General features: G+C 35.6%; 2 protein-coding genes across 3 annotated transcripts; both read left to right on the top strand.

The window, feature by feature from the left end:
* Positions 1-6,608: 6,608 nt before the first annotated feature.
* Positions 6,609-11,471, top strand: LOC140985721 (sorting nexin 1-like). Of its 2 annotated transcripts, none has more exons than XM_073453617.1 (11): positions 6,609-6,832; positions 6,948-7,082; positions 8,074-8,209; positions 8,425-8,558; positions 8,808-8,879; positions 9,296-9,455; positions 9,547-9,680; positions 9,775-9,843; positions 10,213-10,292; positions 10,902-10,962; positions 11,040-11,471. In XM_073453617.1, exons 1-11 carry the CDS (start codon positions 6,821-6,823, stop codon positions 11,247-11,249), a joined length of 1,203 nt encoding a protein of 400 aa, XP_073309718.1. In that variant the 5' UTR covers positions 6,609-6,820; the 3' UTR covers positions 11,250-11,471. The 2 variants fall into 2 exon arrangements, with proteins under 2 accessions (XP_073309718.1, XP_073309727.1); XM_073453626.1 differs by having other exon boundaries at positions 6,653-6,832; positions 6,951-7,082.
* Positions 11,472-12,407: 936 nt separating this feature from the next.
* LOC140985713 (protein ORANGE-LIKE, chloroplastic) lies at positions 12,408-16,382 on the top strand. Its single transcript, XM_073453604.1, has 8 exons — positions 12,408-12,802; positions 13,617-13,734; positions 14,185-14,301; positions 14,685-14,771; positions 14,925-15,001; positions 15,134-15,261; positions 15,708-15,841; positions 16,121-16,382. The coding sequence occupies exons 1-8, from the start codon at positions 12,594-12,596 to the stop codon at positions 16,196-16,198; spliced, it is 948 nt and encodes a 315-aa protein (XP_073309705.1). The 5' UTR covers positions 12,408-12,593; the 3' UTR covers positions 16,199-16,382.
* Positions 16,383-17,928: the final 1,546 nt, after the last annotated feature.

The raw sequence follows: 17,928 nt of genomic DNA, 5'->3' as shown, positions 1-17,928 counted from the left end.
TCTGATGTTTACGAGACCTTTAAAAGCTGGAAAGCCATGGTGGAAAATGAGACCAACTTGAAAGTAAAGTGCTTACGGTCTGACAATGGTGGAGAATATGAAGATGATGAGTTCAAGAAATATTGTGTACAGAATGTGATCAAGATGGAGAAAACAATTCCTGGTACACCTCAACATAATGGTGTAGCTGAAAGGATGAACAGGACCTTGAATGAACGCGCAAGGAGCATGAGATTGCATTCTGGATTGCCAAAATCATTCTGGGCTGATGCTATTAACACTGCAGCATATCTGATCAACAGAAGACCTTCTGTACCACTGGACTACAAAATACCCGAAGATGTTTGGAGCGGCAAAGAAGTAAACCTTTCTTTCTTTCTTGAAAGTGTTTGGATGTCTATCCTATGTTCATATTGATTCAGCAAGCAGAACAAAACTTGATCCGAAATCAAAGAAGTGCTCCTTTATTGGTTATTGAGATAATGAGTTTGGTTATCGTTTCTGGGATGACCAAAATCGGAAAATCATTCGGAGCAGGGATGTAATCTTTAATGAGAAACTTCTGTACAAGGACAAGTCAGACATTGGAGCTGGAGATGAATGTCCTGAAGTCAAGAAGACTGATGAAGTGCCATTGACAAATATTCCCATGAATGAATCGAAAACCAGTAACCAGGAAGATGAAGAAGAAACTGCACAAGATGATGACCCACAAACGCCAGTGATTGAACTCAGGAGATCTTTGAGAACCATTAGACCACCTGAGAGATTCTCCCCTGCACTTCACTATATTTTGCTGACAGACAAAGGTGAACTGGAGACCTATGAAGAGGCAATGCAAAATGATGATTCAACCAAGTGGGAGTTGGCCATGGAAGATGTGATGGATTCACTGTCATCCAATCAGACGTGAGAGTTGACAGAACTTCCGCAAGGAAAAAAGGTGTTACATAACAAGTGGGTGTACCGGTTAAAAGAAGAGCATGATGGTAGCAGGCGATACAAGGCAAGACTTGTTGTAAAAGGCTTCCAACAAAGGGAAGGAAGTGATTACACCGAGATTTTCTCTCCGGTGGTTAAATTAACCACTATCAGGACAGTACTTGGACTAGTGGCGAAGGAAGACTTACATTTGGAGCAGTTGGATGTAAAGACTGCGTTTCTTCACGGTGACCTAGATGAAGAAATTTATATGAAGCAGCCACAGGGCTTTGAAGTACGGGGAAAAGAGAAAATGGTGTGCAAACTTCAGAAGAGCTTGTACGGTCTCAAACAAGCTCCAAGATAGTGGTACAAGAAGTTTGATGGATTCATGAGTGAAAATGGGTTCCTAAGGTGTCAAGCTGATCACTGCTGTTATGTGAAAAAGTTTGACGGTTCTTATATCATACTACTGCTATATGTAGATGACATGCTGATAGCTGGAGCTTGTCTGGAAGAAATTGATAAACTCAAGAAAGATTTATCAAAGGAATTTGCCATGAAGGATTTGGGTGCTGCAAAGCAAATCGTTGGAATGAAGATCTTCAGAGACCGGGTGAATGGATTCTTGAAGTTATCTCAAGAAGAGTACGTGAAAAAGGTGGTTAGCAGATTTAAAATGGATGAAGCTAAATCTGTGAGTACTCCTTTGGCTCGTCATTTCAAACTAACCAAAGCACAATCACCATCGACGGAGCAGGAGCAGGCTTATATGAATAAGGTTCCTTATGCTTCTGCTGTCGGAAGCCTCATGTATGCAATGGTGTGCACAAGACCAGACATTGCACATGCAGTGGGAGTTGTGAGTAGGTTTATGAGTTATCCAGGGAAGCAACACTGGGAAGCAGTTAAGTGGATTCTCAGGTATTTGAAAGGTACTGCTAGTTGTTCTTTATGCTTCAGGAGATCAAAATTTGGCTTACAGGGTTTTGTCGATGCCGATATGGATGGTGACCTGGATGGCAGGAAAAGTACTACTGGATATGTGTTCACATTAGGTGGTACAGGTGTAAGCTGGGTGTCTAAGCTGTAAAAGATTGTTGCGCTTTCGACTACTGAGGCTGAGTATGTTGCAGTTACAGAAGCTAGCAAGGAGTTGATATTGTTGAAATCCTTTCTGGAGGAATTAGGTCAGAAGCTTGAAGATAGCACATTATACTGTGACAGTTAGAGTGCTATTCATTTAGCAAAAAATCCTGTTTATCATGCTAGGACAAAGCATATACAGGTTAGGTACCATTTCATCAGATCAGAGCTGGAAGATGGAGTCTTGAAGCTGGAGAAGATTCCTAGAAGTAAAAATCCAGCCGATATGCTCACGAAGACGGTAACCCTTGACAAACTGAAGTTGTGTTCAACTTCAGTTGGACTGCAAGAATAAACAAAGGAGGTATGAGCTGCTGCACTGATGGTGTGAAGACATGATTGAAATCAAGTCTTCAAGTGGGAGAATTGTTAGGTTTGATTATTTAATAGGGTGGGGTCCACGTATTAAATAAAATAATATAAACCTTCATCCCACATCGGTTTTGTTAAGAAAGTTGCTGGAGGGAATTAGTTATAAATAGAGCTCAATTCCTTCAGTTATGGTATCCCAAAATCAAAAGCTTTTTAACTTTGATAAAAAGAGAGTATATAGAAAAAAAGAGTATTTTTTTCTTGAGTGCGGGAATTCTCTTGTGTGAGTTAGAGAAATTATTTTCTCGGTATACTCGTGTTGGGAGTGTGAGAAATATTGAGTGTATTGGTGTATACACTTGTTGTAATATTTCTCCTGTTATAAAAGTTGCAGTGCTCCGTGGACGTAGCCTATATTGGGTGAACTACGTAAATCTTTGTGTTCTTATAGGTTATTTTATTCCGCAAGTTTTGGGTACTATATTATCATCGTGGTTGGCATCGCTTCGGGGGTGTAATTCCCCAACAGTTTCCTCGTCAATGTGTTTCTATCAATTGTTAGATTGTATTTTCCAACTAGGTTGTCTTTACAGGTCATCATGTCTCTGACATTTGCCTGATACTTTTACCAGCCAAACCACTTGTTTTGCATCGTTTGATTCCTCTGTTTAAGTTAATTGTACCACTGACTTAGCATCTTTTGGTTAACTTTGTGCCAAACCTCAAGCCCTTTAACAAGAAACAAGAAATTATAGAGATTCAAGTCAATTGACGGACTACTGAGTCATCTTAGTTGTCCCACATCGGTTGGATAAAATACCTGAAAGTTGTATATATGGGCTTGGACAATCCTCCCCTCTTGAGCTAGCTTTTGGGGTTGAGTTAGGTCCAAGTTCCAATCTTAACATGGTATAAGAGCTCAGGTTCCACCGTTATGTGTTGGACCACTCGTTCTGCCCATAGTTGGGTCATTTGTAAACTTCACGTTCCAGATGTTCATTCCTGGGCGTGAGGGGGTGTGTTAGTTGTCCCACATCGGTTGGATAAAATACCTGAGAGTTGTATATATGGGCTTAGACAATCCTCCCCTCTTGAAGCTAGCTTTTGGGGTTGAGTTAGATCCAAGTTCCGATCTTAACAAGTCAAAATTCTGCTAAACAATTCTCGAAAAAAGCCATTCGGTCTATTTCTTTTTGGATTAAAGCATTTGAAATCAAATTTCGAATATATTTTTCTTATTAGGATAATTTTAGTTTAAATAAATTCCAAGTTCAGACTCTCTCATATTATATCAAAATAGATTTCACCCAATATTGACTTCATTTGAAATCTGTATCTAGGATCATGCTCCAAACTGAATCTTTTCATCCAATCGTAACATTAAAGAAAACAGAACATTTTCTTAATAAATTTTACACAAAATCAATAGCAAAGGAGACATTGATGTAGAAATTACGCACGACCAGTGACTGGTCAAACAGCTCAGCTCCTCTACATTGCAGGGACTTGTGATGTTAAGAAATCAGCTATGGTTATTTAATGTATCCCCTAAAATAATGCTTTGAGGTTAATGTTGTGATCCGAATTATCACAAGAAGGCAACATTTAATGGCCTAAAGTAAATAAAGTTGCCTTTATATTAAAAAAATTTAGACTATCTGAACGGTGATCCCACTCTTGTGCAGAAAATATACAATACGCAACACACACAAAATCGAGGGGGCAAAAATGACAAGAGGAAAGTGAGATGAAGACTAGGAAATAAAAAGTAGTAACATGAATGGGGAATAGGAGAGGGAAAGGCTAAAGAAAAGAAAGAGAAAGCAGGAGAGCGTATCCAAGGTTTGTTTTATCAGGCATCAGCCCAGTCAAACAAATTTCCATGCATAAACTCTTCTCAGTTTAGGAAATCTACCTACAAGTCACGTCTATTTTGGCTACATTTTAGAAACTTTGTATGTATATTGGCGTTTGGTGGTCACATGTGAGAAATCAGCAGAATTTTAACATCATTTTTACTTGATGGTGTACATAAATGAGCAAGTAGAATCAATCAATACCTTCATCATTCCAAATGTAGACTTTAGGATGGTCCGCAAATTCAGCCATAAGCATGTCTGATACCTATTAGACACAGCAGAACTAAGCATCCACATAGAATGATAATCATGTCCGATGAGAAAATGAAGTTCTAAGGCTCGCACAAGTGGGAAGGACGATCTTCAGTGAGGCTATTAGTTTCTTTGCAAGGTCTGCACAGACTGCACTGTATCTGCAACGACCTATAAGAGAAAGTGAAAAAAGCACAAACTGTGGGGTGATGTCTAGAAGCCCAGTTGGAAGATGCATAAGTAGCGACGATTAACCATCTTAACTTTAAACAAGAAACAGTCAATTTGATGGATTAAAGATAACATGCAGCACAGAAGAGGTAACTTCTTGCACAAGTATATATCTTGTTAAATGAATAAAAATTATATGATGAGCGTTAGCAATGATGGACCAACAGAAGAAATAAGACAAACTGATGATTCGAAAGAAATATGTTGGAGTAAAATTGCAACAGAGAGTTAAAAACTACTATGTTTTCGAGATTCACACATATCCCTTCTGATAATTAATATCTTCTACAACTTCTATTGAAAAAGTAAGTTATACACAGGGCTCAACGTAAGTGTACATTTTGTGGGTTTTTAAGTACTAATATTCTATTGTACATTAGCAGTAGACTTACGTAAAAACCCAAAATAAATTCCAACTTCTATTGACTTATACATTCAAAACCATACTGCAAGACTCAATACCCCAAACCATCAAAGATCAGCAAGTATTTACGGATTCCTAGTCAAGTTTGAGCTTCCCAACAAAAATAAATCTATTGTAAGTACGTATATTCTTTTTCCCAGATGTTCAAAGTTCAACAGAAATCGAAACAAAGGTATACCTGTGGGCTCTCCAATGGATACAACAAGGGTTTAGGCAGCTGTGCCATCTCATCATGCCAAACTGAAGCTGCACCTCTCCACACTGCAGAATTGACCCGATGAAGAGCACTCACAGTGAGGACCTGAGAGGACATCACACCCAGTAAAGCCTGCTACTTATTCAAACTTAAATATGATAAGCAACACAAATTCTTCAAATAAATAGCTTCAATGGGGAAGTAATTCCTCAATCTATCAAGGAAGACCACACCACACGTTTATCCGGAGATTGACGAGGTGTTACGTACCCACATTCTTAGAAACCAAGGTATCTGTTTCTGTGCCTCAGGTCTTAAGGGATAATAATCGTGCCGAAATGATAAATGTTACGCATATCTGATCAATCAAGAAAATTTGTATTACTCAATAAAACATGAATGTATATATCAAACTTCACATCAACTGATCAACAGATAAGAGACCATAAATTTGCACCCACTTTCCTTCCTCCATTTTCCAAACTAGAAGAATAACTTGTTGAAAGAGACTTATTAATGGTAAAAGAAATAACAACTACGACACTAGCAAAAGATTTAGACAAAATAACACAAAAAAAAAAAAAGAATAACTTGCTGGACGAGGATTCAAGGATTTATCTTTTCTCGTGCAGCTTTGCATGGAACATGTGAAATCATTACAAAGCTATTGAAGCATGTGCACACATATTTCAGCAGTTGTCAAACAATGACTTTAATCCATGATTACAGGATCAGATGCCTATTTTCAGGAACTAAGAGTTCAATGGAACTTGCAACAGCAATTGTACCACGACCTGATGCGATCACCATGATTGGACCATCCCTAGAAGATTTATAAAGTAAAGCCGGAAACTTGCGGAGATACATATTTATTATTTAATAAATATGTTAATACATGCAATTTAAGCTATCATATGTAAGTAAGTCTTTTGATTTAAAAATTTTTAAATAAAATAACATTGGACTGTTATTAAAAACTATTGATTTCTGTTTTTAAAAAAACTATTGATTTAACAAACAAAAAATATATATAACTATTGACAAAAAAATTTAAAAAATTTCGGTTTTTTAAAAAATTTTGTGAATGTTTTGTTTTAATTTATTTTACTAAAAACCATAAAAAAAAAATTGAAGCAACAATTTATTTATATTATCTACCTAATAACGAACACCTGTCCATTTTAACATAATTCCAATATTAAATGGACAAGTATATATATTCTTACGTGAAAAGGCACGATATGAAATACTAGAAAAGTTAGAGGGTCTATTCGCTAAATAGCAAAGTCTTCTCCGACCCGGAGGCCACCATAGACGCTCTTCGTGACGCAACTAACCAGACGCTCTTCGTGACGCAACTAACCAGACTCTCCAGCTAATCTAAAGTTTCATTGCTATTAATTGGCCGGAGAAGTAAGCTTAAGCTGCTTGTAGCCGGAGTACATAAGCGTCCGTATCGAATTTTCTCCGCAAACAGTCATGATCACTACGGTAATTGCGAATATGCTTCCATTATCTTAATCTATCCAATCCAAATCTGTAAGATGTGTTTTGAACGGGAATTTAACTCGTTTTTTTTACCCTGTGAAATTGGATGAATGTGCAGCAGAGAAGTGGATCAGGTTCGATGTCGCCTAGCCCCAGATCCCCATCAGGTCCGTATTTGACTGTATCGGTTTCCGATCCTGCTAAAATGGGGAGCGGAGTTCAGGCCTACATATCCTACAAAGTTATTACCAAGGTAGTGATTATTGATTTCTGCATGTGTAGATTGGGTATGGTTTCGCTTGCGCGTGCATATTACATGTATAATCAATAAACTTTGGTTTGATTGGTGGTTAGGGCATGAATTTTATCGGGCTTTCCAACTTGTTGAGCTGTGATACTAATATGTGATGGTGATATTTTCCGCTGCTGTTTATAGAAAGGATATTTAGTGTTCTTTTCTCCGTAGGTATCTGTTATTAATCATTCAATAAACAATGCACAATAGAGGGTGGCTGTTTTAAAAACCAGCAATGAGGAATGATACCGATCACTGCATATATGACCAGGATTAGCTAGGTTGAATCCCAACATAAGGAGCTTGGTTTTATCACGAAGACCTTAATTTGTAATTTCGGGGAGTTATCACTCACAAGTTCTCCAATATTATATTCATCCGCTTCCATTTCTTCAAGCGTGACAACATAGTTTTTTTTTTTTTGTTTTTTTCAATTCACAAATATTACTGGTTCTGCCCTCCTTAAACACCAATAAATAATAATAGTTCTCAGCCACTGCAGAATCACAATTACTCGATTATGAACTTACTTGGGGTTAAATAAGAGTACGAGAGGACAATTCTTGCATTCTGGAAAAAGTATAATATATAGGATGATGCTGAAAGGGGGGAGTGGTAACTGAAACTGAAAGTTAAGGTGAAATGTAAACATGTGACACGAGCCATGATTATAATAAATTAACTTTTGCTAAATAACCGCATGTGTTTAATTTTTGAAGATATACTCTTGTCACTAGCTTTACTTCTAAACTGAAGATTTATGTATTGTGGAGGTATTCTTACTGTTGTCCTTTGTTTTTGGTGAAACGGTTGTATGTTAGTAACAATAACAGACTTTTGTATCTTGTTTTCCATGTTAAACATTACACCAACTCATTTCGTAATACCTTGTTTGAAGTTAGATCTTTGCCTCAATTATAAACTAACAATATGGCAACTTGATTTGCAGACAAATTTTCCTGAATATGAAGGACCTGAGAAAATTGTTATTCGACGATATAGTGATTTTGCTTGGTTAAAAGACCGCCTCTTTGAAAAGTACAAAGGTGTCTTTATTCCTCCTCTTCCGGAGAAGAGCACTGTAGGTAATAAACTGAAGCATTTTTCACTACATATTTTGTCAAAGTTGTCCATAGTCTTGTGATTATGAGTACATCGTATTATTTTGTTAAGCAGGATATGTAATCCAGTTCTCTCTATTATAGTAGCCAGTCAATAGGTGATAACTTTGCATGTTTTTTACACTTGCCGGCATTGTGAAACTTTATTTTTCTATTATATGTTTTTTTGTTGCGTGCAGAGAAGTTCAGATTTAGTGCAGAGTTTATTGAAATGAGGCGTCAAGCTTTGGACGTGTTTGTCAACCGGATAGCAGCACATCGTGAGCTTCAGCAGAGTGAGGATTTAAGGATCTTTTTGCAGGCAGATGAACAGGTTATTTGATTTAACGGAACTTTCTTTTAATATGAACTAAGATATCGAAGTGGCAATCTGAATTTGTGGTTGCCACAACTGAGAGAATCACATTCTTGAACGATCTGGTCATTAACTGGGAACATCAGAAGTTGTCTTTTCTGTCTGATAATTCATTACCACGCATATCTTTTTTTCAAGGTTTGCTATTTTTGCTCGTCAATCTTGTTCTTCATCTGATTGTGTATTTTTACTTTTCTTTATCTGTAGACTATGGAAAGAGCAAGATCCCAGGAAACCGGTATTTTTAAGAAGCCAACAGATTTTATCCAAATTTTCAAGGTACTTCCATATAAACAATAAATTTGAATTTAAAGCAACTAGACAGCAACGTACGCCATCTTGAGTTGTGTGATCTTATTCTGTACAGAGACTTTAGCTTTCTTCACTGCAATTCTTCATGAAAATCTCAAGATGCTTATTTATCTGTCTTTTATTTCAGTTTTCCCCTTTTCGAGAAGAATGTATTTTTTTCAGTTGCCATCTGCTTTTATCTCTTGGAGGGCCTTTTAGTTTATAACAATTTGTTGTTTTCTCTGGATCTTGATTGTCTTGGTACATATCTAGAAGATTTAAGGTTTTATGCTGTACTTGTTGAGATCAGCAATCGTTAATCTTCAGCTCCATAATTGGTACTGTGTTGTGCAAGGGCAAAACGTGGTTTTGCTTGACAGTGGTCACCTTTTTCAATTTGACAGGATGTACAGTCTAAAGTGAGTGATGTTGTACTTGGAAAGGAGAAACCAGTTGAAGAATCTAGTCCAGAGTTCGAAAAATTGAAGAATTACATATTTCAGCTTGAAGACCACTTAGCTGAAGCCCAAAAGCATGCATACCGTCTAGTAAAGAGACATAGAGGTACTAATGTATATTAGACCTGACTTCGATTGCTTTGCTATTTGGTTATTTAGTCCATCTGATGTGATGGAAATCGTGTGTACTATTGCAGAGTTGGGACATTCTTTGTCTGAATTTGGCAAGGCATTCAAGCTACTTGGAGACTGTGAAGGAAATGGACTTGGTAAAGCATTTTCTGAATTTGGGGCAAAATCAGAGATATTATCAATTAAGCTGCAGAGAGAGGTTTAGTTTAATTTGTTGTAATATCTCTTGAATTTAGAAGATACTCTAAATTGATGGATTTCACTGCGAGATGCTTATTTGCTTCTGTTATTAGGCTCAGCATCTCTTGATGAATTTTGAAGAACCTTTAAAAGATTATGTTCGAGCAGTGCAGTCTATAAAGGTGACTTCTTGGTGTTCTCAATTTCAACATTTTATTTTGGATATATAGCTGTGAAAATTGTTGTTTTTTCTTTTCATGGATGTGGATTGTATGTACTGTATATTATAAGCTTTTTTAGGAACTTTGTTATAATCTTTAGAGTTTAATAATAAAATTCCCTGGAAAATGAGACGTTGATGGAACAAGGAGGTGCGGACGTTTGCTCGAAGGGAAAAAGTAACATTATTATTGATGCCATTTGCAATGTGCATTTACTTTTCATCACTCTCTTTGAAGTAAATAAAAACATTTTAGACATCACATGCCATTGGTATGATTAATTATATTTTTGGTTTGTTACTGATATTGTCTCTCTTGTTCCTGGGACAGGCAACTATGACAGAGAGAGCAAACGCTTTCCGGAACCATTGTGAACTAGCTGAGGCAATCAAGTTTAAGGAAATAGATATGTATGGTCCCTGAATCTTTGCTTTACCTTTTCCTTTTCTGTGATGGACCCTTGGATTATGATATCCTACTAGTGATCCCTTTATTTAATATATCAGTGGAAAGTACTTGCTTCTACATTGTTAAAAAAAAAATTAAGTTGAAGAGTTGGTTGATTGATTCCAATATAGCTCAATTTTCTCCTTTTTCATCAATATATGTTCATTCTTTTTTTACTTTATTTTACTTTTACTAACGTTATTTGTTAACTTGAACATTTTTCACAACTTCTGTTTCAACACTGGAGTATTACAACGCAAATCTAGGTCAAATCCCTTTTTTATGTCATGACTAACAAGAGAATTGAATCCTTGTCCAAACCATTTTGTGTTCTTCAAATTCAGCATGGTGGAACCATTTAATATTCTCCAAATAAAGCATGGTCAAATGAATTTGCTGAAATTCTAGATTCAACATTATTTGACCATATTGAAGTACATTTGAGTCATAGAGTTTCAGTTTTATTCAATTTTTATGTAGAAATGGGTTGTGCTTGTTTCTTCTTTTTGGTATCGACCACCTTTATTTGTTATCAATCTGTATCTATCGTGTATGCGTACGATTGCGTGCAGGAACAAGCTCAGACTAACAAGATCAGAGAAATTGATGGAAGCAGAGCATGAATACGAGCAGGTTGGTGACATTTCCTTTTGATTCCTTGTTTCTTTCTAGATTCTGTGCTGTATAGCTTATATTTAACTGTCATGCAGCTGAAAGCTGATGGTGCTGAGGCAACGAGAAAATTCGAGACAATTGTGAGAATAATGAATGAAGAGATTGTTCAGTTTCAAGAGCAAAAAACTTTAGACATGGGTCTGGCATTTCATGAATTCGCCAAGGGTCAGGCAAGTTTGGCTAATGGTATCGCTGATGGCTGGCGAAGCCTTCTGCCCAAGCTTGAATCTCTCTCGTCCTCATGATGCTAAATCCTGGTTTGTAATAGAAAATGGTGTTGACTTCAGAGAGGAGCTAGAGACTGGCTTGCATCGGCGGGTGGATGATTTATCAGCTGTTTTTGCCACCATGTCAAGTTTTTCAGGTTGATACTGTATAAACCCAAGGCTAAATGGAAATCCGAAACCCTTTTTTATCTTGTATCTTGAATATCAAATTAGTGGATTAAACATTTTTGTTGCTCTTTATTTTTTGGGGGAAAATAATTGTGCCGGAGAGACCGATTATTTAGCATGGAGTTCTGATGGGGGAAAATAATTTTTTGGTCAGTTCAAAAATAATCTTCAATTTTCATTCTTAATGCGGTTTTAGGTGAGAGATGATTAATGAATATTGTAAAATCTAAAAATTATCTAAAATAATTCACCAATTTTTAAAATATATAACTCAATTTATTTTATTCTCTTCCTACTCTATATTTTCACTAACAATTTATCTTTGCTTTAATTTGGATTTAAAATATTGTAATATATTAAATTTTATTTTGCTAGTTATTTTACATACCAACAATATGTTAGTAGGATTTGTCAATCAATGTGTGTATACATATCATAATTTTAAAAATATGTTTTAACATGTCTTTGTCCTCATGTTTTAGGCACCACTTATCTCATAAGATAAGATGATTAATAATAAATCGAAAGATAAATATAACATAATTATATTTTAACTAAATTTTAATCAAACATCGATTGATACAATGATCTTAAATATCATCATTTGCATCAAATGATGTCTTAGTTTTCACATGACACAAGATACAAATTATAATTAATCTAGTTCACACTTAAGATATGACAGAACCCTATCATCATTTTTGTTTTCAATCTTCATTATCTTCGTTAGTAATTCAGCATGTGTGTTTGGATCTACTAGAAATATTGTTTAGAAACTTGTGACAGATATATGTGAAAAGTTATTTCAGTTGACAGCCAAACCATCAAATCAAACGAGATGAAATATTGAAGCACGGGACATTTTTCGCTCGAAAATTATAACAAGAAATATTATTTCATCCATATATATTTCATTACAAAATATAATTGATAATATAAATATAAATTTTAATTATTGTAAATTTTGAGTAAAATTAAATCTAGAACGTGTCTCACGTTAGCACCAGATGATGGCCAAACGTATAATGGGACAGTGATGCAAAGGGCGATTTGATTTAAGATTCTGCGAACGATTCGATTGTCATACGGACAAATTACCCCATTTAGCCAAACTGAGTCCCCAATCCATGTTCTGTTGTCTGTCATTTCACACACACACAGTGGGCTGGATGAACAGCTCAAGGTAGGGGAGAAATGGCTTCTTTCTCTTTGTGTTCTCCCCTTTCATCGCTCCACACATCGGACTCCTTAAAATCTTTCGTTTCCTTCGGAAGTAACGTGAACCCAAATCGATTATGTTTCTTGAGGAACATATCAAGCCCCAACAGAAAGCAGATTCGTTGTTTATCATCTTCCGATGATGCTGCTGATTCCGAAATGCGTTCGGATGACATCGGTGCTAGGTTGGTTCTTGAAAATCTCCCACCTTTTCTGTTGATGATGTCCGGACTCACCTTTAATTTTGAACTTCTTTTAAATTCGTTTATGTTCTTTTTTAAATATGGTCTATGTTTACATATTTTGCTGTTCACCCTTTCTTGGGGTGTTTGGCTTCTTCTTCATTTCTGGCTAGTTCCCTCCTGCTTTCCATTTGAAAGTTCAAGATTTTGAAATGCATTTCGCTGTGAATGTAATGAGTCACGCCTCATCAAAATTCTTGATCCACCTGGAGGTATGCGGTTATTGTCTAACACAATTTGAACTTCCCGGTGCTAAATGAATTTAACTTATGTAGATTATTGTTTGAATCACGTGTGCCGAATACGCACTTGATTATTGATGTTACGGTTATTATTTTCTTGTGTCGTTGAACATGACTATGCTGCCATTGAGTAGTTCTACTTCTCCCATACAATATCAGTTTGAACATGAATTTACCTTTCTTTTTGTGGGTTTTAGTTTTATTGCATTTTGGCCATGTCTTGGTGATAAAAGACGATTCGTATCGGAAATACTTTTATATGTACAGTGGGTGTGACCTCAATGTTATCGACTGAGAGTTGTCATATCTAAGGGAACCACATTTAAGGATTGGTATTGTCTTTAAGGTCCATGAGTTGCTAGCTAATATGTCGTATCTAATTCCTGATTGAAGATTGAATATCAATCCCAAAGTTCATTTGCGAACGTGTTTGAAGTAAGCGAATATCAAATTGCATCCGAAGTATGCATTAGCATTCCGTCTTACTAATGTTGTGCCAATTTTCATGTTTGCAGCAATTTCTGCATTATTGAAGGACCAGAGACTGTTCAAGACTTTGTTCAGATGCAGCTTCAGGAAATTGAAGACAACATTCGAAGCAAACGGAATAAAATTTTCCTCCTCATGGAAGAAGTGAGTATATCCATTGTTAGATGTCAGGACATGGGAAAAAAGACCTAATGTTGAACTTTTTACAGCAACACAAAATGCACGAGTCATTTTAAGAGAAGTTCCAAAGAAACATTTTTCATATTCAAAAATACCAAACATAGGTCATATTCTCCAATTCACTCTGCAATATATTTTCTTAATATTTTCATGTTAGCTACACAATCATTGCTTGTAATTCAACTTTTCATTATTGATAAAAAGTACTCCATAGTCTATTATTAAATTACGATACAATATCATTGGATTTATTGTATTTTGAAATTTTAAAATATGTCATACATCATAGAAAACCTAAATATATGTCATGTGACATCAGTTATATGATATCTATGGTTAAAAATGTCTACTTCTGAAACAAAAGCAATATCCATCACATTCACGAATATCATATCCTGAAGCACATCTTTTAAGGTGAGGAGGCTAAGAGTACAGCAACGTATCAAGAGCAGGAAAGTTATCGATGAGACTCATGTAGATGAAAATGAGATGCCAGAGATTCCATCGTCTATTCCCTTTCTTCCTCATGTGGTAATTTCTGAATCCTCCATTGATCATGTAGATTATTCTCATTCCTAAATATAATGTTGAATAATCAGTGTTGATTCCCATGCTTTCATTTACTTTTTCACTATAAGCTTTCCAATTGGAACATATTACATTTTAGTGTGTTGGAAATTTTAAAACGGATTTCGATTCTGCCGTTGTAGACTGCCATCTTAATTTTGCTTGACCTTTAAAATTATTTATTGTGTGGCTTCTCTGAGTGTTTAGATTAAACTTTCTCTGAAATCACAATTTGGATGTGCCCTTTTTCAAATTCTTTAGCATTTTCATTATTAATGATCTTTCTTGAATTTCGTTGTTTTCTTTGGGAAACTATGTGACTGACTCATGCTTCACTCTATAAACAGACTCCAAAGACCCTGAAGCAACTATATTTGACAAGTTTCTCATTTATATCTGGAATTCTTGTGTTTGGTGGCCTTGTTGCACCAACTGTAAGCACCTAATCTTGTGAAGTATTGACAGTTCTGATCAATTTCAGCTCAATATGTGATGATAGTTGACACTCAAAATTATGAAATTTCAATTGTTATAATGTAAGGTTTATGTGAGATTAATTTGATCATTGATCCATTTTCATACAACAGCTTGAGTTAAAGTTGGGTTTAGGAGGTACCTCATACGAAGATTTCATCCGGAACATGCATTTGCCTATGCAGTTAAGGTATACATAACACAAGTTTAGATCACTAGACATTTGCTGATGAAGAACACTGTAGTTTACCAAGTTTTATTATTTTTTAGCATGATTAGATAATGCAATGGAATTAAGAAACACCTTGTGATTTTGTTTCAGTCAGGTGGATCCTATTGTTGCCTCGTTTTCAGGAGGGGCAGTGGGAGTTATTTCAGCGTTGATGCTCTTAGAAATTAACAATGTTGAACGACAACAGAAGCAAAGATGCAAGTACTGCCATGGAACTGGTACACATTTATATTTGGAATTTTAAATCCAAGATGCATATAGGTGCCAATATAAGATAGTGTTAGACGAAAATTTTGGATTACAAAAATAAATAAAGACCCACTATTTTAAGTGGAAACCACCTTCCCAGATCGAAGGGAAAATTCACTGCGACCAAGAAAAATGGTTTATATTTTAATGATACAATTACAATAGACACTACATGTCTGTGTGTTAGCATCCTAAGACTACATAAACTACTAAATGTCCAAAATACCTTTATAGAGCGTAAAGTTTAATCTGTGCTTGGTGTCCCACTTACCACACAATCTTGCTTGAATGCACAAACTATTGATAGTGAATGCGATCAGAACCTCACATAAAACAGTAATTTGTTACCGTCTATGACTTGTGGTCATTTTCTTGAGTAATTTCTTGCAACCTTACTGTTTGGTTATGTGAACAGGATACTTGGCATGTGCCCGTTGTTCTGCAAGTGGATTATGTTTGTCCACAGAACCTATAATAACAAGTGCTTCTATTGGGCCCTTGCGTGCGCCAACCACTACAAGGTGTCCAAATTGTTCTGGGGCAGGAAAGGTATGTTACTTGGTTGTAAAAACCATTAATCAGTCTATAAAACAGCTTCAGGTGCTAATTTATCAACGGTTGAGGTGTTCAATTAAATGCAAAGAACCCTTCCTGGATCTTCTCTCTTTTGTTCCACTCACTAGTTATCTCGAAAATGTTGAAAAATAAGTTTTTGACGTGCTTTGCCAAATATCAACATTCTCTTATCTTTTTTCGTGATTGCATGCTCGAACCACAACACACGAATTATTTCATCATTAAGTTTACTGATTTGTCAACACCTGCTAGGTGATGTGCCCGACATGCCTTTGCACTGGGATGATGATGGCGAGCGAGCATGACCCCCGAATAGAACCTTTTGACTAGAATGAGTAGATTTGCCCTTTTAAGGTTGCAATGTTAGGCCGGGGACCATCGAACTTGGCCTTAGCTGAGCTTTCTTGTAATTGCCCTTCCAATAAATAAATGATGGAAAGTGTAAAAACTTGAAGATATAGAATATAACTGTGACTCTACACTTTGCGAAAAACAGTTTTGCACTTTTCTTTTCCATGGTTTGGATTTGAGATTGCAGGTAAAGGGTGCACTTCTTTTCGAAAAAGTTTGAATTTCCTGTCATTCTAACATTATCTAAGAATTTGTAAAGAGGAACAAATTATGTAAAAGTTAGTTGATGTTAAGAATTCTTACCAAATTTTTTTATTTCATCTAAGAATCAATTATGCTCTTTAAGTTGAAAAAAAAATCAAATTTGTGTGGGGCTTTTTCGACTTAAAATATGTTAATATATCGTAAGTTTGAATTAGTGATTAATCAATAAATTATTATTTTGTTATATAATAGAGCGAATTCACGAATGTTTAACATGAAACTCTCATATCTTTTTCTTAGTGCTAGTGTGCTCACGTAGAAAAAAATAGTATTTTAATCATATTCAAGACAACATTTCCGATTTTGAGAAATTGAATTCAAGGTCATTTCGATTAAAGTTTCATACAAAATAATATTTTGTACCGTAGATATTTTATGTGGGGAATGATTTTAAATAAAATACATGTTGAATATTAGATATGTCAAAATAGGATATTTTCAACGGACTGACAGCTAGTTTATCCCATCATATAAAATAGATGAGTTGAGTTGAAATATCAACCTATTTGGAGGCTAAGTCAAACGAGTTGAGTCGCTTGGGTTGTGGATTGGGATAGGGTGCTGGCCCGTTAGAATATATTTTTATTTGTTTAATTAATTTATTAATTTAGGTCCGAATATACATTTTCATACACACAAAACAAAACACTTTTTTTGACCCATGAAAGATCAGATATTCTTGAAATAATTGATAAAGATGAAGAGGGAAGTGATTCAGCTGGAATTTAATGTTTGATGAATACTTAATTATAATTATCATAATTTGTTTAGTTCTTTTTTCAAATTGTGTTTTATGCACTCTTAATTTCTTATTGTAATGTTATTAAATATTGTGTTTGACAATTTAATTAATAATTTTCTTTATGTTTTATAGTTTTTTTAAAACATATAGGCGGGTCAGCTACCAACGGCTGAGGTGGGTTGCGAAATTCTCCACCCCATACTTCTTCAATCTCTCATTTACACATGCATCAACCTCTAATTGTAGTGTTCCTAGAGGCAGTGATGTCCATAATGTTGGTGGTTGCATGCGTGCATCTGGGGAGAGAGGTCTCATTTTCAATGCAGTTCCTTTAAATTCATGAAAGTAGCCAAGTGAAAGTAGCCATATGCTCAAACTGTTCTCTATCAAGTTGAGTTTGTAACCACTGACAGACATCTAGAGTGTCCATATCTAAAACCCTCGACATGACATGTCATAGATCCGTTTGTTTCCATATGGGTCACACTGCGTGGCATAAGAATAAAGAATGTATAGAGCTATCGCGATGAATGCCGCATAACGAACACGACTCAGACCATGGAATCCGATGGCGTTTCAAGTTTGTTGTTGTAGGAATGACCGAATGATGTCATGCAATAAGTGTTGGATCTCGGTTTTCTAAACGCCCAAACGCAGCGGAAGTTTTAAAATTTTTTATTATATTTTGACAATCAAAATATAT

Source organism: Primulina huaijiensis, chromosome 1, assembly GCF_012295235.1.
Source record: "Primulina huaijiensis isolate GDHJ02 chromosome 1, ASM1229523v2, whole genome shotgun sequence".
In the NCBI taxonomy this organism is placed as follows: Eukaryota; Viridiplantae; Streptophyta; class Magnoliopsida; order Lamiales; family Gesneriaceae; genus Primulina; species Primulina huaijiensis.
This window is presented reverse-complemented; position numbering and strand designations above follow the sequence as displayed.